The following is a 26,092-nucleotide window of genomic DNA, read 5'->3' on the forward strand; positions in this document are numbered from 1 at the left end:
CCGTGCCCTCAGTCAAAATGGCAACCGTAGTTGCTTCACTGACTTGAAATCGGCGCCATGGAGGCGTCTAGCGTCCTGCCGCAGAGCTAGTCGGGAAACGATTTTAAACTGAGGAGGCGGCTGAACGCAAGGTTGCTGCTTCTTAACGGCGGGATTTTGGAGCTGGCGTTGGCCCCTGAGGGCTCAGCTGGAGAGGGGCGAGTTGGGACACACTGTCCCTTGCCCTTTCCCTCCGTGGGCTGAAGCAGACTCCGCAGGAGCGAGGGTCGCGGAGCTGGGTGGCTGAGTCAGCGGAAATGTCCCTCCCGGCGTGAAGTGTCGGGCTCGGCTGGCGCCTGCGGGAACGGAAATCTCCTTACTGGGCCCGTTTGCGTCCGTCGTGAACCCACCTGTGGTGGAGCGAGAGGGAATTTGGGAGCGCCAGGGGTTCCTCCGGACTTACTCTTCGCTGTCATTTTGGCGGCTGTTTTACTTCAGGGGATTTCAGTTTCGACGTAGTTTTGGATCCAGACTTGAAGAATGATTCGTGAAGGGAATGGTTGACAGCGTCATCACGGCATTTTATTGGTAAGATGCTTTGTTATTGGTCCGGGCGTGGCAGTAAACTTTGTGTTTTGCCCTGTTGTGTGGTCGTTATCTTTACAATACTTGGGGGTTTAGATGTGTTTCACACGACCTGCTTAGCATTGGCGTTAGGTGACGATGTACAAAAGTGATTTAAGTCAGGGTCCCTTCCTTCACGGACTTAGCACAAGAAAAACAACTGAGTTGTAATTGTGTGTTCTGAACTGCAAGTGCAAGAGGAATTGGCTGGAGAGCTAGCTCTGTGGATGCTTGGAAGCTTCTCCTGAGGAGATGAAACTTGAAGGATAGATTGGATTTGGTCAGACAAATGGGTGTGGAGAAGTAGTCTTAATTGGCAATAGGTTGAATAAAAAAGTCCGGGAGCAGAGGCAAACATGACAGGCATGAAGAGCAGGAGGGTGAGGAGCAGCCTAGGGGAAGGGGTGCATGTTTGGGGGTAGGGCAGTGGCTCTTTACCGTTTAAAGAATCATCTCCTGGACCTTTCTTCACCCCCTTCTGCCACCAGATACACACGCATACACCATTTTGCATCCAACCTTAGAGGGCTTTTAGATTTTGGAAAGACCCTTTGTCCATGGATCTTGGGGTAAGAACTGAAGTAGTAGAACATGAACCTGGATAGGATCAGATAATATGATCAGGTGCCTTGAAACCCAGGCAGAGAAGTTTGGGCTTCATTTATTTAGAAGATGTGTGGGATTGTTATGGCATCTCAAGCAAGGTAATGACAAGATAAAAGTGGTGTCTATGGAGAAACTAGTCATGGATTGGGGAAAGGGGTTAAGACTGGGAATAAGATAAATGGCTATAATTAAGAATGCAAGTGAAGGCCAAATCTGAGAGGGCTAGTATATATGCTTTTAAGAAATATGTCAGAATTTGATGCTAATTCGGATGTAAACGTGAAGTTGAGGGAAGAGTAAAAGTTGACTAAGGAGTATTTTAAGGGGCAGGGAGGAAAATGAGAAGGAAGAGTGGAATTATTACTGAGAAACAGGGTAGTTGGAAGGGAAAGATTGATTGTGAACTAATGTTTAGCTTTAACTTAATGAGTTTGAGGACACAAAATTTTAATGTTTTACAGGAAATTGGAAATGCAGGTGCAAAGGTCTGAAAATAGAGATTTAGGAGTCATATGTAGAATGAATGTTATCATATGGAGAATGAGTGATTTCAGAGTCTGGGGAGACACGCACTGTTGGGACTGGAGGAAGGATAGGAATCAGCAAATGAGTCAGAAGGAACCATAAGAAACAAGGAGGAGAAATAATTGAGTGTTTGAAAACAACAAGGTAACAAAGTTTAGAGGAGTAAGGAGGAGCAAACTTGATGAACCAACTATTTGACCATGGTTTTCGCAAAAATATTATTGGTAATCTTCAAAAGTGCCGTGCCTTTATAGTGATGGATTCATAAGAGAGGTTGCTGAAGATTTCCAATAAAATATTTATTAGTAAGTGGAGGCAATAGTTGTATACCGTATTTCCAGGAAATTGGTCTCAAGACGAATGAGACGGATAGGATTTAAACAAAAAATTTTTAGTGTTAGGAATACAAGAATATGCTTGGCAGTGGAAGAAAAGTATCCTGTGAAGTAGAGATTAGAGATGATAGAGGTTTGAAATAAACGTGGGAGATGGTGCCCAAGGGAAATGTGAAGGGACATGGAGATCTAGAATATTGGTTGATGGATTGGCTTTAGAAAGCAAGTAAGAGGACCTCTTTCCTTACAGTTGGAAGGAAGAATATTGGGACAGTAAAATATTAAGTCAAGCTATATTTTTAACCTCTTAATTATCTGGCGGGGCAAAATTACATATTATTGAGTATGGAGTGAGAAAGTAAAATAGGTATAAACCATTTTCTAATCTTTAATGCATGGATTGGGCTATTTCACATTACTGCAGTATTAAATTACTCAAGGGAAATGTTTTCTCAAAACCAGTCCTTTCAGAGCTAGTAGTCTTTCACCTAGATAGACCTTAAAATCCTTTTGGAATTCATAGAATTTCTCTTTTAAGGAGTCAAATTTAGTAGGGCTTATTTTGCCTTGAAATTGATCCCTATTGAAAGACAGTGTGCAAGAAGGAGGTAAGAGCACCCACTCTGGTGTTAGACTGTCTCGGTTCAAATTCTGGCTCTGGCATTTTTAGCTGTATGACTTTGGCAAGTTATTTAATTTCTTTATCTTCCTATCTGTCAACTGGGAATATAATAACCCACCTCATACAGTTGTTTGAGTATTAAATGAGATAATATTTGTTAAAGGGCTTAGAAAGTTACCTGGCATATGATGAATACTCAATAAATGTTAGCAGTTATTCCAAATAACAGATTTGAAAGAAACATTCAATGTAGATGGGACTGATTAAAATTCCATTTTGAATAGACAATTCTGTATGCATTTAAAGCCAGACTGCTTTAGAGTAGCTGCTATTTAAGTTGTATGGTATATGATCTTTCTCTGGGCATTATCTGAGTTTTGAGAACTATATATTTAATTTATGGAGTTTGGTTCAAGATATAGAGTGTGTCATACTTTGACATGATGAAATTTAAATATAATGATAAATAAAGCTCTTCATTTGTGAAAAAAATTTTTGAAAGGGTAACTGTGCCACTACTTGAGAGTAATTTTTATAACTTTTAAATCATAATTCCTTTCAATTTTGCAGTTCCATGAAATACTTCTGTTCAATTAAACTAATACTTGCTTAACAATTAAACAGCGTTCAACATTATACTAGGGTAATTATACAAGAAAAATACAAAGAGCATGATTTCAGTCAAAGTAGTTTAGTTTTGCTGGGAAGAGAAGAAATGCACACCAAAAAAATAGTACAGAGAAGTAGATGAATTCGGGCCAAAATGAGTGGTAGAGACTAGGTGATTGAAGAGAGCTGTGTGGGCTGGTGTATTATTAATCTCCAAAGGTTTTGTAGAATATTCTCGAGGGATTTTGTTAGACTCATTTAGAGGGCTTTTGGGCTTTTTCAAAATATTTACCCCTGAGGATCTCATTCTGTACACACACACACACACACACACACACACACACACACACACACACACTGCTTCCCAGAATGAGCCACTGATACAGACACAGACAGAAGTGTGTAACATAGGTATTCTGGGGGGGAAAAGGTTAACAAAACCCTACTATTTGAAAGGGGATCAAATTCACACATGGTTTTAATGGAGGTGGAATGGAAAAAGAACACTTGAGATAGGGAATACAGTTGATAAGCAAACACATGACGACAAGAATGTGTTTATGTCTAGGAGAAGTAGGATAAGGACAAGCTGAATTATGAGTTATGAATACCCAGCAGAAGAGTAGAATTTATCTCATCACTGTAAAGTTTTTTGCACAGGTGACTAATAATAAAGTACCATTTCTGAAAAATGGATTACCCTCAGATATGGAACGTTTAGTTGTGGTAATAAGACCTGGCTAAGGAAGTAGCTTTGGGAATGGATGGAGAGACTGAGGAAGGAAAAATTCAAGAGAATGTGCTTAATGATTGTTAAAAAATGAAAGTGGGAGACTACTTAAATAAATTTAAATTAACTTAGAAAATTGACAAGAATTTGAAAATGGACCAGCCAGCTTTTGGAAGGAGGACAGAAGGAGTTGAATTTAGTTTTGAACATAACTGTGTTTGAGCTATCTGTAAGATGTTCATAAAAATAGCCTATAGCCAATGAGAGATATAGGATTTGATTAAAAAGTCAAAATGGGGCAGGGAGTAGGAGGGAGAGAGAAAGAATTCCTTTATAGTAGATAGAGGAATCAGTGAAACTATGAGCATGAATTAACTTTTTAGTGTTTAGAATTCTGGTTTTATTTCTTTTTATGTAGACCATGGATTCTTATGATGCACCAGAATCGACTCCTAGACAGTGTGCATCCTCAAGGCTTAAAGATTACTTTATAGGTGCCACCCCTCTGCAAAAACGATTAGAATCAGTCAGGAAGCAGACTTCATTTATCCCGACTCCACCTCGAAGGAAAATTCCCCAGTGTTCACCACTGCAGGTATGCTCTTTGTGTTCCTTTGTGTTACTAATAATTGAGAATGTCTGTGAATGAAACATTTCAATTGTTGTTACTATTTATAGTATTTTTAGTATATTCTTACTCCCTGTGGTAATAAAATAAATGAGTAACAGCTATAACAATTATTCACACTATCAGTACCATATGTTTTTTAACCTCTTTTTTTTTTTTTTAGTTCTTTCTCTTCATCTACTAGCTTTCAAAATAATGCTTGGGGTTGGTTTCCTAGCATTCTCCAATGGTGACAAAATTTTTGTTTTTTTGGTTGATTTTTTTTTTTTAACTTTTTATTTTATATTGGAGTATAGCCGATTAACAATGTTGTGATTGTTTCAGGTGCACAGCAAAGGGACTCAGCCATACATATACATGTATCCATTCTCCCCCAAACTCCCCTCCCATCCAGGCTGCCACATAACATTGAGCAGAGTTCCCTGTGCTATACAGTAGGTCCTTGTTGGTTATCCATTTTAAATATAGCAGTGTGTACAAATCGATCCCAAACTCCCTAACTATCCCTTCCCCCCTGGTAACCATAAGTTCCTTCTCTTAAGTCTGTGAGTCTGTTTCTGTTTTGTAAATAAGTTCATTTGTATCATTTCTTTTAGATTCCGCATATAAGGGATATCGTATTTCTCTTTCTCTGTCTGACTTCATTTAGTATGACATCCTCTAGTTCCGTCCTTAACCTCTTTTAATTTGGGACGTTTCCACAATATTTCTTTGTCTTTTATGACATTGACATTTTTGAAGAATATGTTTCCTCCTCTTCCCTTTTTAAATAGAATATTCCTCATTTTGTATTTGTCTGATGTTTTCTCAAGATTAGATTGAAATTATGTATTGCTGACTGGAATACTGTATAGGTCGTGTTGTATCCTTTTGGGGAATAACATCTGGTAGCACATAGGTGATGTTAATTTTGATCATCTTGTCAACGTGTTGCCCAATAATTACTGCTTTTTTCCCCCCTGCAACTAATAAGCAGTCTGTGGGGAGACACTTTAAGATAATACAAATATCCTGTGCCTCATCAAAATTTTGCCTCACACTTTACATCCTTCATCCATTGATATTTTTTGCCTAATCCCATCTTTATGGTGATGGTTGAAAAATAATGATTTTCCATCTCTATTTCCTCCATATTTACCAACCAGCCTTTGGCATTCTATTTTAGGCCCTTCTCATTTCTGTTCCATTTATTTATCTATTTATCAGTACAGATTCATGAATTCCTGTTTTTAAAATTTTTCTAATTCCTTACTAAATTATTTTCGTGTTTATATTGTTCCAGATTTGTCTGGTGGCAACATGCTCTGTTTTTTGGGGTTTTTTTTGAATTTTTTTTGAATTTTTTTTTTTTTTTTTTTTTGAATTTTTGGCTGTGTTGGGTATTCGTTTCTGTGCGAGGGCTTTCTCTAGTTGTGGCAAGCGGGGGCCACTCTTCATCGCGGTGCACGGGCCTCTCACTATCACGGCCTCTCTTGTTGCAGAGCACAGGCTCCAGACGTGCAGGCTCAGTAGCTGTGGCTCACGGGCCCAGTTGCTCTGCAGCATGTGGGATCTTCCCAGACCAGGGCTCGAACCCGTGTCCCCTGCATTAGCAGGCAGATTCTCAACCACTGCGCCACCCGGGAAGCCCAGCATGCTCTGTTTTGATCATTCATAAAAAAACCCCTGTGTATAACATTAGTAATTTATAATTTTACTGAACTATGAAATAAAGCCCCAGTCAATACAAGTTTTTTTGTTGTTTTATAAATTTATTTAATTATTTATTTATGGCAGTGTTGGGTCTTCGTTGTTGTGCGAGGGCTTTCTCTAGTTGCAGAGAGCGGGGACTACTCTTCCTTGTTGTGGAGCATGGGCTCTAGGCACGTGGGCTTCAGTAGTTGTGGCTCCAGGGCTCTTGGCACTCGGGCTTCAGTAGTTGTGGCTCGAGGGCTCTAGAGCGCAGGCTCAGTAGTTGCGGTGCATGGGATTAGTTGCTCCGCGGCATGTGGGATCTTCCCAGACCTGGGCTCGAACCTGTGTCCCCTGCATTGGCAGGTGGATTCTTAACCACTGCACCACCAGGGAAGTGCCGTCAATACAAGTTTGATGGATGCTTTTGAGTCACTTAGCAAGGAACCTGGCTGATCAGTCACCCACACTTTCCTTTTAACTTTTTCTTGTCTGTGTTGTGGGTCTAGTATCTTTTGGCATATGAGAAAATTTTTGCTTTTTTGTGAAAACTTTCTTAAAGAAAAATTACTAGGGCTTCCCTGGTGGTGCAGTGGTTAAGAATCCGCCTGCCAGTGCAGGGGACACGGGTTCGAGCCCTGGTCCGGGAAGATCCCACATGCCGCGGAGCAACTAAGCCCATGTGCCACAACTAAGGAGCCTGAGCTCTAGAGCCTGCGAGCCACAACTACTGAAGCCCATACGCCTAGAGCCCGCGCTCAGCAACAAGAGAAGCCATCGCAATGGGAAGCCCACGCACCACAACGAAGAGTAGCCCCCACTCGCCCCAACTAGAGAAAGCCCGCGTGCAGCAACAGAGACCCAACACAGCCGAAAATAAAATGTAAATAAAATAAATAAATTTAAAAAAAAAAGAAAAAAAAGAAAAATTACTAGTCCTGGTAATGAAAGTTATCGTTCTTGACCAGAAAACAGAGATTGTATATAAATTAAAGACTGGAAAAATAAAAAAACAAACATTGCAACAGTAAAAAAAAAAAAAAAAAAAAAAAAGACTGGAATGTCCAGTTCAGTGTTTCCTTCTCTCTATGATACAAATAATTTTGCCAGATCTTTTTTTTTTTTTTTTGCCACACCACGCAGCCTAAGGGATCTTAGTTCCCAACCAGGGACTGAACCCGGGGACTGGCAGTGAAAACACCAAGTCCTAACCATTGGACCCCCCTTTTTTTTCCCCAAATCTTTTGATAGTAATAAGAAAAAAGTTTACAGCTTTTCCATGAGTACTCTAGTAAGAACAAATATTTTTGTCAAGTGGACAACTGTGGTGAAAGTTCCAAAAGATTTTTGGGACTGTGGAAGTATGGATTCTATAGAAAAGTTCAATTCAGGATAAAACTAGGAGCTTATGTGGGGGTGTATGTGAAGACCTTCAGCACTGCTATAGTGCCAATACAAATGAAGTGTTTTGTTTTTAGTGGTCCCTGTGATTCTAATAGAGCCTGGCCAAAATACTCCCACTTATCTTTTTATTTAATCTATTGAATTAAGGTGATGGAGTGAATTTACTGCCAAACAATTTTAGAAATTACTTAATTAAAACCAATCAAATTAGATGCTCCAGGAATATAGTGGTGACTATTTTTAAACTCTATAATTTGAAGTTTCTAAAAGTCAAATATAACTGTTCATCCAATAAATATTTATTGAACAGCTGTTCTAGATGACATTGTTCTAGGTGCTAGAGATATAGTAGTGAATAAAATAGGCAAAATTCCTGTTCTCATCAAACTCATACTCTAGTAGTGAAGACAGTAAAAATCAGACAAGTACCTAATGTCAGATAGTAATAAGTGCTGTGAAAAAAATAAAGCATGTTAAGGAGATATAGAGTGACAAAGCTGGAATGGGTGCAGGTGCTACTTTAGATAGGGTGGCCTCTTGAGTGACATTTGGGCAGAGACCTGAATGAAGGAAAGGAACATGCCATGTGAACTCCCTGGGAAGAACATTCCAAAGGGAAAGTACAGCAGATGCAAAGATCAGGTACCCAGTAATGGCTTTGTTTTAAATATTTAAGATACTGTGATTAAGTTCTTAGTTACTAATGTTCCCTAATTCTTAAACTTCCTTTGTCCTGATTTTTTTTAGGAAGATGTTGATCCTCAAAAGTTTGCATTCCTTCTGCATAAACAATGGACTTTATATAGTTTAACTCCCTTATATAAATTCTCCTATACTAATTTCAAAGAGTATTCTAGACTTCTGAATGCATTTATTGCTGCTGAAAAGCAAAAAGGACTTGCTGTGGAAGTGGGAGACGACTTCAACATCAAAGTGATTTTCTCTACTCTCCTGGGAATGAAAGGAACACAGAGAGACCCTGAAGCATTTCTTGTCCAGGTATATCATATAAGCAGTACTTGCTTCCTAGGAGAAAAGAATGTGCGTTGTCTTGATTTAGAAATTGTGATATTTTCTTACTGTTTTTAAAATTCTTAAGCTTGTGATTTATAACCTATTTTATGTCTTGTTTGACCAAATTATAGTAATTAGATATGACCAACTTAAAGAAAAAGTTTCTTTCCTTTTACAATATAATCATGTTTATTTTAGAAAACTTAGAAAATACATAAAAGTACAAAGAGAGAAGTTTGAGCTGCGAAGAAGTTGGGATTCTTCTCCTGGAGCTGAGTAAAACCTACCCCTAGCTAGGGCTCCTTCCTTCCTTCCTTCCTTCCTTCCTTCCTTCCTTCCTTCCTTCCTTCCGTCCTTCCTTCTTTCCTTTTGAGGTTCTTGGCAGGCGAACCTCTGCTCTCTGTGGGCCCACAGATCTTCTACTTACACAACCCCAAAGACTTGTAGGCTTGAGGAAGTGAGGCTCCATCTGTTTGTGGAAATTTCTCTCAGTAAACTAGTGCATGGTGGTGACTCCAGAGTTTCATCCATAGTCAGTATAATGGAAAATTCTAAGACTTATGACTCTTTTCAACGTGAACTTCAGGATTATATTAGAAAGCAAAGAGCCAGAGGATTACAACCAGAGGTTTGCTTTAGAAAGGGGACAGAAGACTCTGTGTACAGAGAAAAAGGACCACACTGCACCCAGACCTCCAATGCTGGAGCAGAGATTCCCCTTCAGGAGGCCCCACAAGTCCTCCAGTTCCTACAAAAGGCTGAAAACAGTGGAAAGCCACTTACCCACACTGTCCAATATTCATCACTTCCGGCAAAGACTGGAACCTGTAAATCACTGTCAGAAAAAACACGACCATTTCTTCAATAACCGGTGGTTTCCAAGCCCACCTGTGCAAGGAATGACCACTGGCCCCCACACAGCACAACACAGAGAAGAGGCCAGCTGCTTCTCAGAGGACCACACCAGTGTCCATCAGGCAGGAGATCAAGACAGAGGCTGCACTGGCAGGTCCAGGGAGAAGGGAGGAGGAGGACATGGCGATGAGGAGCAGGTATCGTGGAAGAGGAAGCACCACAGGGATAAAGAGGATGAAGATTCCCACAAAGAGAACAGGAGGAAGGCCAAAGTGGCGCCAGGAAGCACAGAGAAGTCCAAGTACGGAAAGAAGAGCACCCATGATTGGGACACCATGAAGGAGGGAAGAAGGTCCAGTAGAGAGAAGAAGCATCCTGGCAAACATAGCACCCAGGAGTGGGACTTGTGGGATGAAGCTATCCTCGGTGGTTCTTACTGATGCTGGAGATTTGGGACCTGGATATTAAATGATTTGGATCCATTGGAAAGGCTGGATTAAATGGTATTGAAGCAATTCAATAGCCATACTTCAAAGAAAATAAAATTAGATCCCCACCTATATCAGACTCTGTTCAAATATAAAAACCCAGTTGGTTTAAAGATGTCAATTTAAAACCAAAATAGAAAAGTATTAGAAGTAAATATAGGAAAATTGTTTTCAATCTTGGAATATGAACGGCTTTCCTGAACAAGACATGTTAGCCAGGGGCCATAAAAGAAGAAAAAATAATACATGTATTTGCAAAAACACTTAAACTCTGCATGTAGCAGAAGATTTTGTTGTACATTTTCTTAAAAACAGAAATTAAAAGCTGCATTGTGCATATGCATTGAGCAGCTCCAGAAAGATACACGAAACACTGGTAACTGGGCTCTGGGGGCAAGAACTGAGTTGGGGGAGGCGGGTAGACAGAGGTAGCTGGTAGACTAACTTTTCAAAGTGTACATTTCTATTTTGAATTTTGTACTATATGAGACTACTACCTTTCCAATAAATATTTTAAAGGTAAAAAAAAAATAACAAAAAAAACAAAGTTAAAAACCACAGTTTAACATTTTGGTATACATCTATTTGTCAATAGACAATCTGAATAGGCCTAGTCCTATTAAAGAAATTGAATCAATAATTAATAACCTTCCAAAACAGAAAGCAACAGGTCCAGATGGGTTCACTAGTGAATTCCACCAAACGTTTAGGGAAGAAATTATACCAATTCTCTACAATTTCTTTCAGAGATAGAAGCAGAGGGAATACTTCCTAATTCATCCTATGAGCCCAGTATTACCCTAATACCAAAACTAGACAAAGACATTATAAGGAAATTACAGACTCCATCATGAACCTAGATATATCTATTTGGCTGTCTGTATCTATTAAAATTGCGATCATATTGCCCATACTTCTGCATTATGGCTTTTTTTTTTTTTTTTACTAATAATCAGTACTGTAGATAGTTACTCATGTCATTTTGAGTAACTAAATGTAAATGTAAATTTTACGTTTTTGTAAATTTTATCTGTATAATTCTATGGTTTTTAGTGGGATTAAAATCCTAGAAATAGAATTTTAGCAAAAAAGTAACATTGTTGCATATTGTGATGTATCACACCAAGTTACTCTCAGAAATGTAACATTTTACATTCCTTCCTATATGTAGTATATAAAAGTAATGGGACTGTCCTTTGATTTATTAAGAAACCAGATTTATTTTATTATTTATGCCTGCTTCTTCTGTTTCTGCTAAATTAACTCATTTTAGTCATTGATAAATTAAATTCTGAAACAGTTGAAATTTTGTTTATTTGTATAGATCAGGGGTTAGCAAACTATGGCCTGCTGCTTGGCTTTGTAAATAACGTTTTATTGGAATAGAGCCCCTTTCATTTGTTTACATATCATCTATGGCTGTTTCTGTATTACAACAGCAGAGTTGTAGTTGCTACAGAGATCACATGGCTTGCAAAGCCTGAAATATTTACTATCTGGCCCTCTGCAGAAAAGGTTTGCTGACCCCTGGTATAGATCATAGTATTGGCAAGGATCTCAGGATTACTGGGATTAGGTTCAGCTGCATGTAACAGAAAGTCTAAATAACAGTGAATTAAAGACAATAGAGGTTTACTTGTCTTCCAAAAAAGTGTCCAGAGGTAAGCTTTTCCAGGCTGGTAAATGCTTCATGAAATTGTTAATAATCTAAGCTCCTTCTGTCCTCTCTATCATCCTTGGTGCATGGCTTCCCTCCTATGGTCACACTATAATCTAAATTGGCTCCTGGAGCTCTAAATACTATATGTAAGTTCAAGGCAAGAAGTAGGAGGAAGATGGGAAAGTCAGACAGGATGCCTGCCACTGAGTAAATCTTTAACGAGACTTGCTGACACCCAACAGTTACTTCTTTTTACATCCCAGATGGAAGGGAGACTAGAAAAAAATTTTTAGTGGGTTCTTTGCCATCCCAAGTGAAAGCACTGTTTTACTGTGGAAGGAAAGATAGATACTGGGTAGATAATTAGCAGTCTCTGTCAAGTTGAAGCAGTTGATGCCCAAAGAAGTTACATGGTTTGCATGTCATCAGGCAAGCAAATATTCTTGTGAGGAATAGAAATGACCTCTTGAATTCCTAGTATAGTGTTCTAATAGTTTTCTAACTAAATCTCATTTCTTGCCAGTGCAAGAAATGAGATAAAGAGTATTAGGAGAAAGGTCAGTTAACTTGATACACCCTAATAATGATCAGGGAGACTATTACCTCTGTGGTTTTTGGCAGGGTTACAGGACTTATAGGTTATAAAAACGTGATAGACATAATACATCTGGTTTTAAGGTATTTGAAAGTCTCTTATAACTTCTTGAACAAGGAGAAAAATGGCAAAAATAATTGTTTAAATGATCATCTCTAAAGGGATATAATATAGGGCTGTGATCTTCACCTTGTCCTGGTCAAACTTTAATTAAAACTTCTATTAATATCTTGAAGGTATGTTTGTTATATAATTTACAAATTTAAAGTTTGAGGGATTAGTCAATCTGCTGGAAAATATAATCAAGATTCTAAAAGAGCTGAATGGATTGACACAGTGGGCCAAATTGAAAGAGATTAAAATTTTAATAGGAATAAGTTTACTGCCTCAGTGTAAGTTGGGGGGGGGATTTACTTATTAATAGCAAACATGAGTATGTAGGGCTAATTTATGTAGAGCTGTCAACTAAAAACCAGAAAACTATTAAGATTATATTAGTAGGAGTATAATCTAGGTTAAAGGTGGTGACAGTCCTGTAATCAGACCTTTTTGAAGTAATTATGTTCACTTATGAATGATTCCTTTGCCAAAGAATTTCAGAGAAGAGTGTCCAGATAGTGTGAGCACTTGAATGTATGTCATAGACGGAATGGTTGAAGAAACTGGAGATGTTGACCATAGCAGTATATATGATAAGGATCATCAAAAATTTGAAGGGCTTTTTCTGTAGAAGAGAGATTAGATTAGATTTCATCTACATGCACGTAAGGAAGAAAGTAGGACCAGTGGTTGGAAACTATAGGGCCTAACATATGAAAGAACATTTTAAGTGGATAGACAGAGCTGCCTTAGGAAATAGTGACGTCTTCCTCAGTGGAATAATTCAAGCACATTGGATTTGGTGACCTTTTACAGTCCCTTCTAAAGGTTTTTTAAAAATTTTATTTATTTATTTTTGGCTGCTTTGGGTCTTTGTTGCTGCGCGTGGGCTTTCTCTAGTTGTGGTGAGCAGGGGCTACCCTTCGTTGCGATGCACAGGCTTCGCATTGCAATGGCTTCTCTTGTTGCGGAGCTCTGGCTCTAGGCACGCGGGCTTCAGTAGTTGTGGCTCGTGGGCTCTAGAGTGCAGGCTCAGTAGTTTTGGCGCATGGACTTAGTTGATCCACAGCATGTGGGATCTTCCCGGATCAGTGCTCAAACCCGTGTTCCCTGCATTGGCAGGCAGATTCTTAACCACTGCGCCACCAGGGAAGTCCCCTTCTAAAGTTGAGGTTTTTGTTTTACATTTTTTTAAAGTCTTTATTGAATTTGTTAGCGTATTGCTTCTGTTTTATGTTTTGGGTTTTTTTGGCCAGGAAGCATGTGGGATCTTAGCTCCCTGACCAGGGATCAAACCTGCACCCCCTGCATTGGAAGACGAAGTTCAAGTTGAGATTTTGAGATTTTTTTTTCAGGGTACTGTACCTGGTTATACCATATTGGCACCCCTTTTTGCATTTTGGTTGCACCAAGATCTTGCCATATACCATGTCTGTCCTAATAAAGAGTATTAGGAGAAAGGTCAGTTAACTTGATACATCCTAATAATGATCAGGGAGACTATTACCTCTGTGGTTTTTGGCAGGTAATACTACATATCTTCTTATTTTTAAATGTACTAATTAATGCTGAGAAGATGCACTTTAGGAGGAGATGTACTTTTGTATTTAATGAACCCGTTTGATTTTTCTTCATAGATTCTGTCAAAATCTCAATTGCCATCTGAGCACAGAGAAGGTAAAGTGTTGTGGACTGGTTGGTTCTGCTGTATATTTGGAGACAGTCTTCTGGAGACTGTTTCAGAAGATTTCACCTGTCTACCCTTATTCCTTGCAAATGGTGCAGAGACTAATACAGCCATAATTGGAACCTGGTTTCAGAAAACTTTTGACTGTTATTTCCGTCCCTTAGCAATCAATGCGTTTAATCTTTCCTGGATGGCTGCTATGTGGACTGCATGCAAAATGGACCATTATATGGCTACTACTGAATTTCTTTGGTCTGTACCCTGTAGCCCTCAAAGTCTGGATATCTCTTATGCCATACATCCAGAAGATGCAAAAGCTTTGTGGGACAGTGTTCACAAAACACCTGGGGAAGTTACCCAGGAGGAAGTTGACTTATTCATGGATTGCCTGTATTCACATTTCCATAGGCATTTCAAAATTCATTTATCAGCCACAAGATTGGTTCGTGTTTCAACATCTGTAGCTTCAGCACATACTGATGGAAAAATAAAGGTTAGTTTGAGCAAATCTAGTTAAGTAATTTTTTCTTATTGTTGCATAGTTTTCAAAATGTATGGCAATTGTATTTTCCACATTGAAGAAACACTTTGGGATGCCTGCCAATTGATGACAGTAGAGAGATTTTGTTTTATGCTTTATAAATGGTTTACTAAAAAGTCTTAAGCCTTCTATATGCAGCTTTATAGTGGAAGGATACTATACACTGTGTACCCATAGACTTTGGTAATAATATGACTTATTCTGTAGTAACTTTGAAATTTTCAGAATTTTCTTGTCAACTTTGAAATAATTATCAGAGTAACAGAGGATTTTGTGTGTTAGATAAGAAAATTAGAGTAGAAACACAGAACTAAAATATCATCTTTCTATTTTAGGCTTTTCTATCCCTACTGGGAAAGAAATAATAGAGACATTGTTTTAGTGTCTATGAAGGCCTTATTAGAGAAAGTATCAGAAATAAACTGAGAAAAAAAACAACAACTGAGAGTAGGCACCTAAATATATTTAAGTGTATTATATTAATATATTTTAAATATATTAAAATACAGCCACAATAAACACTCATGAATATTGGTCTTGTCACTGTGCTAGGAGTTTAACATACTTTAACTCTAATCTTTAGAGCAACCTTATAGTTAGGTGTTTTTATCTACATTTATTTTATTTTTAAAACAAGGAAGCTGAAGCCAAGATAGGTTTAAGTGACATGCAAGATAGCTTAGTAAGAGGAAGAGTCAAGATTTAAACACTTAATCTCTTAGGTTCCAAGAAGTTCATACTCTATCTTATAAGCACTATTTTAATGCTTTTCAGACTGGAGGTCACAATGCAGCAGTAGGTTAGGAAGTAATTTGATGGGAAGAAACCAGCCTTAAAAAACAAAAGAAAAATAGAGTGGAAAATATAAAAATGAGAATATATAACATGTAGTAAGGATATACATTTGCTTGTACTGGGTCATGATGTTAAATTTATTTCTTACTATGGTTCACAGTAATAAATTTGAAATATTATACTATTCCATCTTACTTTGACATTATAAAGAAATAAATTTACATGTTAGCACCTCAGAATTCAATTTCATGAAGTCCTTACATTTTAAAATTTTATTTCCATATTCTCACATTCTATTAATAAACTATATTTTAAAACTATTTTATATAATGTGTTCTTATCCATCTATGAATATAAGGGTAACCCTGTTTTATCTGGTCTATTCTAAGGGCCTCTTGTAAGGATCTAAGACAGTAACTGTGGCTCCTAGGTTCAAATAATGCCATGATGAAGGTAACATTTATCAAGCACTAACTGTGCCAAGCATTATTAAGCATTTACACATATTGTCCCATTTAGTTTTCACAACAACCTATTTGCATAGGTTGTAAAGAGGAAATTGTGGCACAGAGGATAAGTAGGCTCCTTCAAGATCACACAGCTAATAAATGGAGCTGGAATTTAAACCCAGTCATCTGACTCAAAAGCTTATGCTTTTAACTGCAACACTGTACTGCCTCTCAAAAGTTTGAAATTAATGTATTAACCAGGTTTCTGCCTCTGCTTAGTTTCTACAAGACACTTTGGCATCATATATCCCTTTGAGAAGAAGGAAGCTGTGGAACTCTTTCTAGAAAATGTAGACACTCAATTTGCATATAAGTCTAAGGGGTTCATAGATACTCCTTCTTCCCCCTTCTCTTTAGGCAGATAGTTAGCTTATCCATGGAAGCCAGGATAAATAAGAACCCTAGTCTAATTCCATCTAAGCACCATTGACTAATAGTTGTAAATTTATTAAAGTCAGTCATCTTTATTAAGTAAAGTCTATTTGACTTAGAACAGCAATGGTTTGGGTTTATATTCATAGCTTAGCTTGTAGATATGGAATTTAAAATAAGCCTGGAATATTTATCAAATATCAAACTGCTTTGCTATAAGTAATTGTATTTTAATTTTAAATGTCTTTTTTTTTTTTTTTCAGATTTTGTGTCATAAATACCTTATTGGAGTGTTGGCATATTTGACAGAACTGGCAATTTTTCAAATTGAGTGAGGCCTTGTGGGGACTATAAGTTATGGATTATATACCTTTTTCTCATTGACTATCTGCCTGATTGCTATGCTGAGGGGGACTGCAGGAGAAATGGGCATCTGTGCATTTGTTTTCCTCACAGTGCCTTGGAGTTACCCAGATGAAAGCCAAGAAGGATCTAGAAGAACAAAGAAGGTGGTAGTGGATGAACCACAGCCAGGTGCTCGTGTAATATAGTCCTGGTCATCTGGGATGCCAGTCTCTAGAATATGCCAAGTTATTAATTTGTTGGCCATCTTTCTAAAAAATATATAATGTTTTATTATGTCAAAATTTTTAGGATTCAAATGAGATACCTCTAATATTGAATATTTCTGATTTGCATCTTTAAAACCTTTAATCCCTAATTTTAAGCATTTTAGACTTGTATTCAGAGAGAATTTATATGTTCTACAGACATTTTCCTAGCATCATTTTGCTGTAGAGAACCAGCAATCAAAATCCTCCCCAAAGGAAACTAAAGTTACTATACATTTTTTAAGCCACTAATACGCTTCTGTTTTTAATGCTGTTTAATTCTTATTGCAATGTTGAATTAAATATTCACTTTTAAAAGGAAGCCTTGTGTTTATCAGTGTCTTGGTGACAGATCTTTAATAAATATCTCAGGAATGTGAAGTCAAGGCTTTTTCTCTAGCACAAAGGTTACACAACAACTATATGGAATCATACAAATCGTAGAGTTGAAAGGCAACTGTGAATCTCTTTTGAGGGCAGGGATTATATTATGTAATTTTCATGTCCCTAATTTTGTTTTAGCACAGTGCTTGCTAAATATCTGTAGATTAAGTGAATTAATTTTAACCAACTCCTATATTTTGCAGATGAAAACTACAAAATTGCACAACTTAGATGTGCACAAGATGTTATATCTAAAACTCTTCTTTTTACTCACTGAGCAGAGGAAGATTTTGTTTTACTTTAGAAACAATGTTTTTTAAAATCTTCTTTGAAAGAAAATAACTATAATAGGCTGTGATTCAAAAACAAGGACTAACTTCTGGAATGGGGTATTATTTCACATATACTAGGCACAGCAGAAGTAGTGAAAAAAGCATGGGCTTTGGAGTCAGACATTCATTCATTCAACTAAAATTAAGCTCCCACTGTCTATTCAGAATTGTATTGGGTAAAAAGAGATACAGTAGTGAAGATAAAAAAGATCCCTGTCTTGTGGAAATTATATTCTAGTAGAGGAAGGCAAAAGATAAGTAATTTCAGATGGAGATAAATGCTATAAATAAGGCAGTGCAGTATGAAAAAGGGTGACTGGGATAGTGCCTACTTCATATACAGTTGTCAAAGAAGGTCTCTCTGAGGAAGTGACATTTGAGCTGAGTCCTGAATGATGAGAGGGAACCAGCTGTTTGAAGATCTGAGGAAGCATGTGCTAGGCAGGTGAAACTGCAAGAGCAAAGACCTTGAGACAGGTAAGAGCTTGGCTTATTTGAAGAGTAAAGGAAGTCTGTGTGTCTGGAGCATGGTAAGGGTGGAGTAGTATGAGATGAAACTAAAGAGATTGTGTAGGGACTTCCCTCACGGTCCAGTGGTTGAGACTCTGCGCTTCCACTGCAGGGTCGTGGGTTCGATCCCTGATGAGGGAACTAAGATCCCACATGCCATGTGGCCAAAATAATAGTAATTAAATAAATAAAATTAAATTAAAAAAAAAAGACTGTGCAGCAGAGACTTCTTCCATTGTGTTATGTCTCCCAATTTTTGGCTGGGCGTGTGGTTGCCCAGAATAAAGATGACATTTTCTAGCATTTCTCATAGGTACAGTCATATGACTAAGTTCTGACCCATGGCATAAAAATGCAGGTGTCATGTAGAGCTTCTAGGAATCTCGTTAATAAACGGTAGACCTGTACCCCTTGCCCTTATTCTTCTTCCAGTTTTGCTGTTTGGAACACATAAAATGACTGGTACTCTAGCTGCTCTTTTAGGTCACTGGGATAAGGGTCAGGTCCTAGGGACAGCAGAGCATGGCCTGGAAGGAGTTTGTGCCCTGAGGACTTCTTGAAGCTGAACTCCAGTGCCAGCCGGGATGTTCTTCCTCCAGACTTACGTATCAGAGATGTAAACTTCTATCTTGTTTAAGCTATTGTTACTTTGGTTCTCTTGCTCATAGTCAAACCTAATGTTAACTGATACAGAGAGGAAGGATCTACATCATCTAAGTTTTTACAGGTACTATGAAGAGACTGGATTTTATTCTAAATGCAATGGGGAACCACTGAAGTTTTATGCAGAAGAGTTATATGATCCAATTTGTATCTTACAAGATTTTATAAGATATGCTGGAGAATGAGTTGTAGGTGGACAAGAGTGGAAAAGGGAAAACAGGTAAAATGTTGTTAGAAATGGTACAACCTCATGGAGAAGTTAGCAATATCTAACAAAATTATGTGTGATTTACCCTTTGACTAGTAATCCCACTTCTGGGATTCTATCCCCAAAATTCACTAGCAAAACTATAAAATGAAACAGGAACGAGGCTATTTATTCCAACAGTATTTGTAATAGCAAGACTAAAAACAATCCAAATGCTCATCAGAGAGGGATTCGTTGAATAAATTATGGTATACCTGCACAGTGAACTACTACTGTGTAATTATAAAAGGGTTTGAGGAACATAGCTAATATTGCCATGGAGTTCTCTCTAGGATATATTGTTATGTGAGAAAGCAAGGTGAGGATAGAGTGTATAGTATGCTATCTTTTATGGAAGGAATGGGGGTGGAATATGAGTATGTGTGTATATTTCCCTACAAAAACAATGGAAGGATAAACCAAAACCTAGTAAAAGTGATTGCTAATGGAATGATGGGAACCAACTGGGTAGAGGGGACAGGAATGAAAGTTAGGACTCATCTGAATGTTCCTTGTTTATAGTTTGGAACCATATAAGTGTTTTATGTAATTATGAAACAAAATTAGATCAAAAAGAAAGAAAAGCAATCCTTAAAAATTGAAAACAAATGAACCTAACTATATTATGTTCAGACCATAATCACACAAAGTATCATTTTTAGTATCTCTAAATCCTTGTATTTTGACTGTATATCATCAGTGGGCTATATCCTAGGAAAAGAAGAGCAGCAAAGGAATCTTAAATTGCATTGAGTTATCTTATTTTAATAATATTGGTATTGTTATTTTACCACTCTTCGTAACAGTATAAAATATATGTAATTATAACAATGTTAGAAACCAAGATTTCTAACATTGTAAGAGAAAAGGTATACAATTATAAAATCAAGTAAGTTAAGTAGAAACTCTGTAATATTAACTTTGGAAATATCGAACGAACTCATTTATTTTTGAAATGCAAATTTTAATTTTGATGAAGCCCAATCTGTCAAATTTTTCCTTTTGTTTCTTGTACTTTGGGTGTTTTATCCAAGAAATCATTGCTTAATTCAAGGTCCCGAAGATTTACTCCTATGTTTTCTTCTAAGCATTTTATAATTTTAGCTCTTAAGTTTAGATCTGTAATCTATTTTGAGTTAATTTTTATGTACGGTGTGAGGTAAGCATTCAGATTCATCATTTTGCATACAGATATTCATTTGTTCCAGCATCATTTACTGAAAAGGCTATCTTTTTCCCATTGAATTGTCTGTTACCTTTCTTAAAAATCAGTGGCCATAGTTGTTTGGGTTTATTTCTGGACTCAATTCTATTTCGTTGATCTAAATGTCAGTCATTATACCAGTACCACACTGTCTTGATTACTGTAGCTTTGTAGTGTGTTTTGAAATCAGGAAGGTGAGTCTTTCAGCTTTGTCCTTTTTCAAGATTGTTTTGACTTTTCTTGGTTTTTTGCATTTTCATAAGAATTTTAGGATCAGTTGGTCAATCTTCGTAAAAAAGCTGAGATTTTTGATAGTGATTGCCTTGAATCTGTAGATCAATTTGGAGAGTATTGCCCTCATAATGATATTAAGTCTTCCAATCTATGAATGCGTGATATCTTTCCATTTATTTAAATCTTTCAAAATTTTCTTCAACAACGTTTTATTGTTTTCAGTGTCCAAGTTTTGCACTTTCTTTTGTTAAATTTATTTCTAAATTGTTTTTTATGCTATTGAGAATGGAATTGTTTCCTTAATTTCATTTTTGGATTGTTGCTAGTGTATAGAAATATAATTAATTTTGTATATTGCTCTTGTATCCTATGATCTTGCTGAACTTGTTTATTCTAGTAGCTTTTTCAGTGAATTCCTTCAGATTTTCTATATATAAGATTCATGCCATTGAAAAAAGACAGTTTTACTTCTTAATTTCAATCTGGATGCCTTTTAGTTCTTTTTCTTGCAAAATTGCCATGGCTAGAATTGCCAGTTCAATGGCAGGTAGAGGTAGTGAGAATGTACAGTCTTATCTTGCACTTGATCTTAGTGGGAAAGTATATTTCACCATTAAATATGCTGTTAGCTGTAGGATTTTCATAGATGTCCTTTATAAGGTTAAAGATGTTCTTTTCTATTCCTAATTTGTTGAAGGTTTTTTTTTGGTTTTGTTTTTTTGTTTTTTTTTTCTTTTTTCATCGCACAGCTTGCAGAATCTTAGTTTCCTGAGCAAGGGTTGAACCCAGGCCCTGGCAGTGAAAGTGTCAAGTCCTAACCACTGGACCACCAGGGAACTCTCCTGAAGGTTTTTATTATGAATGGATGTTGGATCTTGTTAAATTATTTTTCTGCATCTATTGGGATGATTCATGATTTTTTTTTTTTTTTTTTTTTTTTACTTAAAACCACACCTTTCACTTCTGGCTTCCAGTTCTGCATGTAAGGAGCTTGGAAGTCGCCACTCTGTTCTAACAGGTAAAGAGATCAACAGATGGAAAAATCAACTATTCTTGGGTCTGTAAGAAAGGGGAGGACACAGAACAAACTGCTGCCTCCAAGACTGGAGAGACAAACAGGCCAATATGGGGAATCATGGCTTACAGGAGCAGTGGCTCATGAGCAGAAACCACTGCAGGAACCAGTGCCAGGGTTGGAAAACATGAATTATAATTGATGAATTGCTGGAGGCTCAGTGTGGATAAACCTGAGAATTAAAAACTCCAGGGGAACCTGGTCACAGGGGGCCCCTCACATTATTGTGAGATTTACCTCCAGGAGCTCAACCAGGTTCCTACAGTAAATATCAGAGAAAAATTCTCATGCTTCTGGTAGAGGGGAGGGAAAAAGAACAATTTTGAAATATACCAGAGCAGTTGGTGTTTCTTAACAAGGTCTGCCCTTAGGGGAGATTAGTTATGCAGAGCCTAACTGACCTGGGGAAAGGGAAATATCTAACACTAGCCTGCTCTAGCCATTCTGTCCACCTAAATGGGGAGAAAAAATTGAGAAACTATTGTGAAGTTCACAGTCCATAGGCATAGGCTCCCTCAAAGCCTGAGACCTAATCACAGGACTACAGAGCCCTTCTCTTCTCCCCATACCTCACTACCCCCTTACTAAAAGCCTATTTACAGCAGTTTCTTTTACCTGGTTCATCATGTCTGGCTATCAAGAAAAAAATTACAAGGCATATCAGAAGGCAAAAAAAAAAAAAAACAATTTGAAGGAACACATCAAGCAAGCATCAGAGCAAGACATGGCAAATGTTAGGATTATCAGACTGGGAATTTAAATCTACTATGATTAATATGTTAAGGGATCCAATGGATAAAGTATTTCCATGCAAGAACAGATGGGCAGTGTAAGCATAGAAATGGAAATCCTAAGAAAGAACCAAAAAGAAATGCTAAAGATAAAAAATACTGTAACAGTAATGAAGAAAGCCTCTGGGGACATCCCTGCTGGCACAGTGGTTAAGAATCCACCTCCCAATGCAGGGGACACAGGTTTGATCCCTGGTCCAGGAAGATCCCACATGCCGCAGAGCAACTAAGCCCGTGCACCACAACTACTGAGCCTGCGCACCCTAGAGCCCGTGCTCCACAACAAGAGAAGCCACCACAATGAGGAGCCCACACACCGCAACGAAGAGTAGCCCCTGCTCGCTGCAACTAGAGAAAACCGCACAGCAACAAAGACCCAATGCAGCCAAAAAAAAAAAAAAAGAATGCCTTTGGTGGGCTTATTAGTAGACGACACAGCTGAGGAAAGAATCTCTGAGCTAGAGAATATATCAATAGAATCCTTGAAAAGCAAAGAGAGCAAAGATTGAAGAAAGAAACCCAAACAAACCAATAGCCAAGGTCTGTGGGACAACTACAAAAGGTATAACCTACAGTTGACTCTGAACAACATGGGTTTGAACTATGCTGGTTCACTTATACACAGATTTTTTCAATAGTAAATACTATAGTACTATGTGATCCAAGTTTGGTTGAATCTGTAGGTGTGGAACTGCAGATACAGAGAAGCCATGGATATGGAGGAATTGTGTGTATGGAAGGCCAACTATAATTATATATGGATTTTCGATTGTGTGGAGGGTTGGTGCCCCTAACCTTCTGTGTTCAAGATTCAACTGTTAACACACAATGAGAATGCCAGGAGAGAGAAAGAAACAGAAGAAATATTGGAAACAATAATGACTGAGAATTTCTTCAAATTAATGCCAGACACCAAACCACAGATCAAGGGAGCTCAGAGAACACCAAGCAGGATTAAAAAAAAACCAAAAATCAAAAAAACTGTATTGAGGCATATAATATTCAAACTACAGAAAGTCAAAGATAAGGAAAAAATCCTGAAAGAAGCTAGAGGGAAGAAAACACCTTACCTATAGAGTAACAAAGATAAGAATTACATCTGACTTCTCCTCAGAATCTGTGCAAGCAAGAAGACTGTGGAGTGTTAAAAAAAAAACCCCAGCAACCTAGAATTCTGTGAAATTATCTTTCAAAAGTGAAGGAAGCGCAAATATTTTCCTGGACAAGTGAAAGTTGAAATTTGTCATCAGTAGAACTTCCTTGCAAGAAATGTTAAAAGAAGTTCTTCAGAGAGAAGGAAAATAATACAGGTCAGAAACTTGGATCTGTATGAAGTAATGAAGAACATCAAAGAAGGAATAAGTGAAGGTAAAGTAAAAAATTTTATTTTTCTTAATTGATATAACATGACAGTTCAAAATAATACAACAATGTTTGATTATGTATGCTTATATATAATATACATAAGTATGTGTTTATATATAAATATATTACATAATATAAATTATATACATATAAACATGTATTTATATATGTCTATATATAAGTGAAATGAATGACAACAATGATACAAGGGACATAATGGGCTGTCCAGATATTACATATGTCCTTAAGAAGTATTTCTAAATATTATTCAATTTGAATATCTTTATAGAGGAATGTAAGTTTGACTACTTCTTTTACAATGGGGTGATACACATTTATACATAGAATAGAGACTACAGAGATTATAGAAGAATTTCCAAAAATGATTGAGCAAAGGAACAAAAAAGCAATTTAACCAAATGAGCAAATGAAAGGACAGGAAAAAAAGCAAACTCCAAGGTATAATTGTAAACATAAATAAAATGATAATTAGGGAAATTTTAATATGGACTGGGTATTAGGTGATGTTAAGGAATTGTTAATTTTATCAGATGTGATAGTGTTATTATAAGTAGACCTTATATGTAAAAATTAAATATTCAAGTGTGAGTGAAATAACATGATGCCTGGGATTTGCTTTAAAATACTCCAGTGATGGTGGGAGAAGTGAGAGTGGGAAGGAATAGATAAAACAAGATTAGCAAGGTATTAAAAATTGAAGCTGGATGGTGGGTACATGGGCATTCATGGATTTGTTATATTCTTTTTTTTCATGTATTTGCTTCTCCCAGAGTGAGAGATGAGAGGGAGAGAAAGACACCCAATATGAAAGCAGGGTCTCTTATAACCTAATCTGGAAGTGACATACCATCACTTTTGTAGCATACAATTAGACTCACAGACCAGACCAACCTTAGCGCAGTGCAGGAGGGGATTACACAGAGATCAGAAGGCAGGGATCACTAGGGGCATCTTGGAACCTAGCCACCACACCCACACAGAAAAAAAGACTTGGGGAATAAACATCAGAAAAGAAAGCTAAGAGAGGAAACTATTGGCAATGAGGTCCTTTATGATGGTACCTGCCGGCTGCCTGCTTCTCCTGTCTTATTTCTGGACACTTGGCTTTTTTCATTTTATTCTCCTGATAAACCAAACTGCTTTGATTTCCCCAAACAGTCCATTTTGTCTCATTGACTTCATTCTGTATATCTTGCACATGCTACTCTGTCTGGAATGCCCTTCCCACTCTTGCTACTTAGCAAAACTATGCTGTGTTTCAAACCTTTTTCAGCCATAACTTCCTTTCTGATCACTCTTCCAGTCTACACCCCGCCAGACTATTTATTTATTTATTTATTTATTTGGCTGCGCTGGGTCTTACTTGCGGCATGCAGATTCTTAATTGTGGCATGTGGGATCTAGTTCTCTGACCAGGGATCTGTATCTATCTATCTATCGAGCTATCATCATCTATCATCTAGCTAGCTAACTAGCTAGCTACTTTTTAAAATATTTATTTATTTATTTATTTGGCTGTGCTGGGTCTCAGTTGCCACATGTAGTATCTTTAGTTGCAGCATATGGGACCTAGTTCCCTGACCAGGGATCGAACCCGGGCCCCCTGCATTGGGAGCACAGAGTCTTAACACTGGGCCACAGGGAAGTCCCTATCTATCTGTTTATTATAGGAACTGTTGCATGCAGTTCTGGAAGCTGAGCAGTCCCACAGTCTGCCTCTGCAAGCTGGAGAACGAGGAAAGACAGCAGTATAATGCAGTCCAAGTCTGAAGGCCTGAGAACTAGGAGCTCTGATGTTCGAGGGCAGGAAAAGATGGACATCCCAGCTCAAGAAGAGAGAGAGAATTCTGCCATCTTTTCCTCTTTTCTTCCATATGGCCCCAAACAGATTGGATGATGTCTGCCCATATTGGTGAGTGTGGAAATCTACTCAGTCTACTGAATCAAATGCTAATCTCTTCTAGAAACATCTTCACAGACACACCAAGAAAAAATGTTTTACCAGCTATCTGGGCATCCTTTATTTAGGCCAGTCAACTTGACACATAAAATTAACTACCACAGTGGTCCATACAACTTTCACAAAATTCTAATTTTCTCTTGAAAGCTAGAATTTTATTGTTGATGATAAAATGCTGTCAGTTGTTTTCCTTGAAGTGACAGCCTCACTGTGTTCATTTTCCACAAAATGTCCACCAACACCCGAGTCTGAATAACTTTGTCTGTCAGTCATTCTTTCAAAAAGAAGTGGCTTGTTCAGCTTGCAACTCAAAACAATCACACAAAGATTTTTCTTGTGACAATCAC

General features: G+C 37.5%; 1 protein-coding gene across 1 annotated transcript; it reads left to right on the forward strand.

The window, feature by feature from the left end:
- Window positions 1-426: 426 nt before the first annotated feature.
- CENPL (centromere protein L) lies at window positions 427-22,818 on the forward strand. The gene is made up of 5 exons (XM_082395886.1): window positions 427-567; window positions 4,449-4,625; window positions 8,481-8,732; window positions 14,082-14,624; window positions 16,612-22,818. Exons 2-5 carry the CDS (start codon window positions 4,452-4,454, stop codon window positions 16,681-16,683), a joined length of 1,041 nt encoding a protein of 346 aa, XP_082252012.1. The 5' UTR covers window positions 427-567; window positions 4,449-4,451; the 3' UTR covers window positions 16,684-22,818.
- The last annotated feature ends 3,274 nt before the right edge of the window (window positions 22,819-26,092 follow it).

Source organism: Balaenoptera borealis (assembly GCF_965194805.1).
Source record: "Balaenoptera borealis genome assembly, chromosome: 1".
Lineage (NCBI taxonomy): Eukaryota > Metazoa > Chordata > Mammalia > Artiodactyla > Balaenopteridae > Balaenoptera > Balaenoptera borealis.

What these genes read in the sequence shown, in the direction of transcription:
- CENPL (XM_082395886.1), top strand. Translation starts at nt 4,452, where the DNA reads ATGGATTCTTATGATGCACCAGAATCGACTCCTAGACAGTGTGCATCC. An exon ending in CCCAGTGTTCACCACTGCAG is followed by an intron (nt 4,626 to 8,480) that starts GTATGCTCTTTG and finishes GATTTTTTTTAG; the next exon opens with GAAGATGTTGATCCTCAAAA. An exon ending in CTGAAGCATTTCTTGTCCAG is followed by an intron (nt 8,733 to 14,081) that starts GTATATCATATA and finishes TTTTCTTCATAG; the next exon opens with ATTCTGTCAAAATCTCAATT.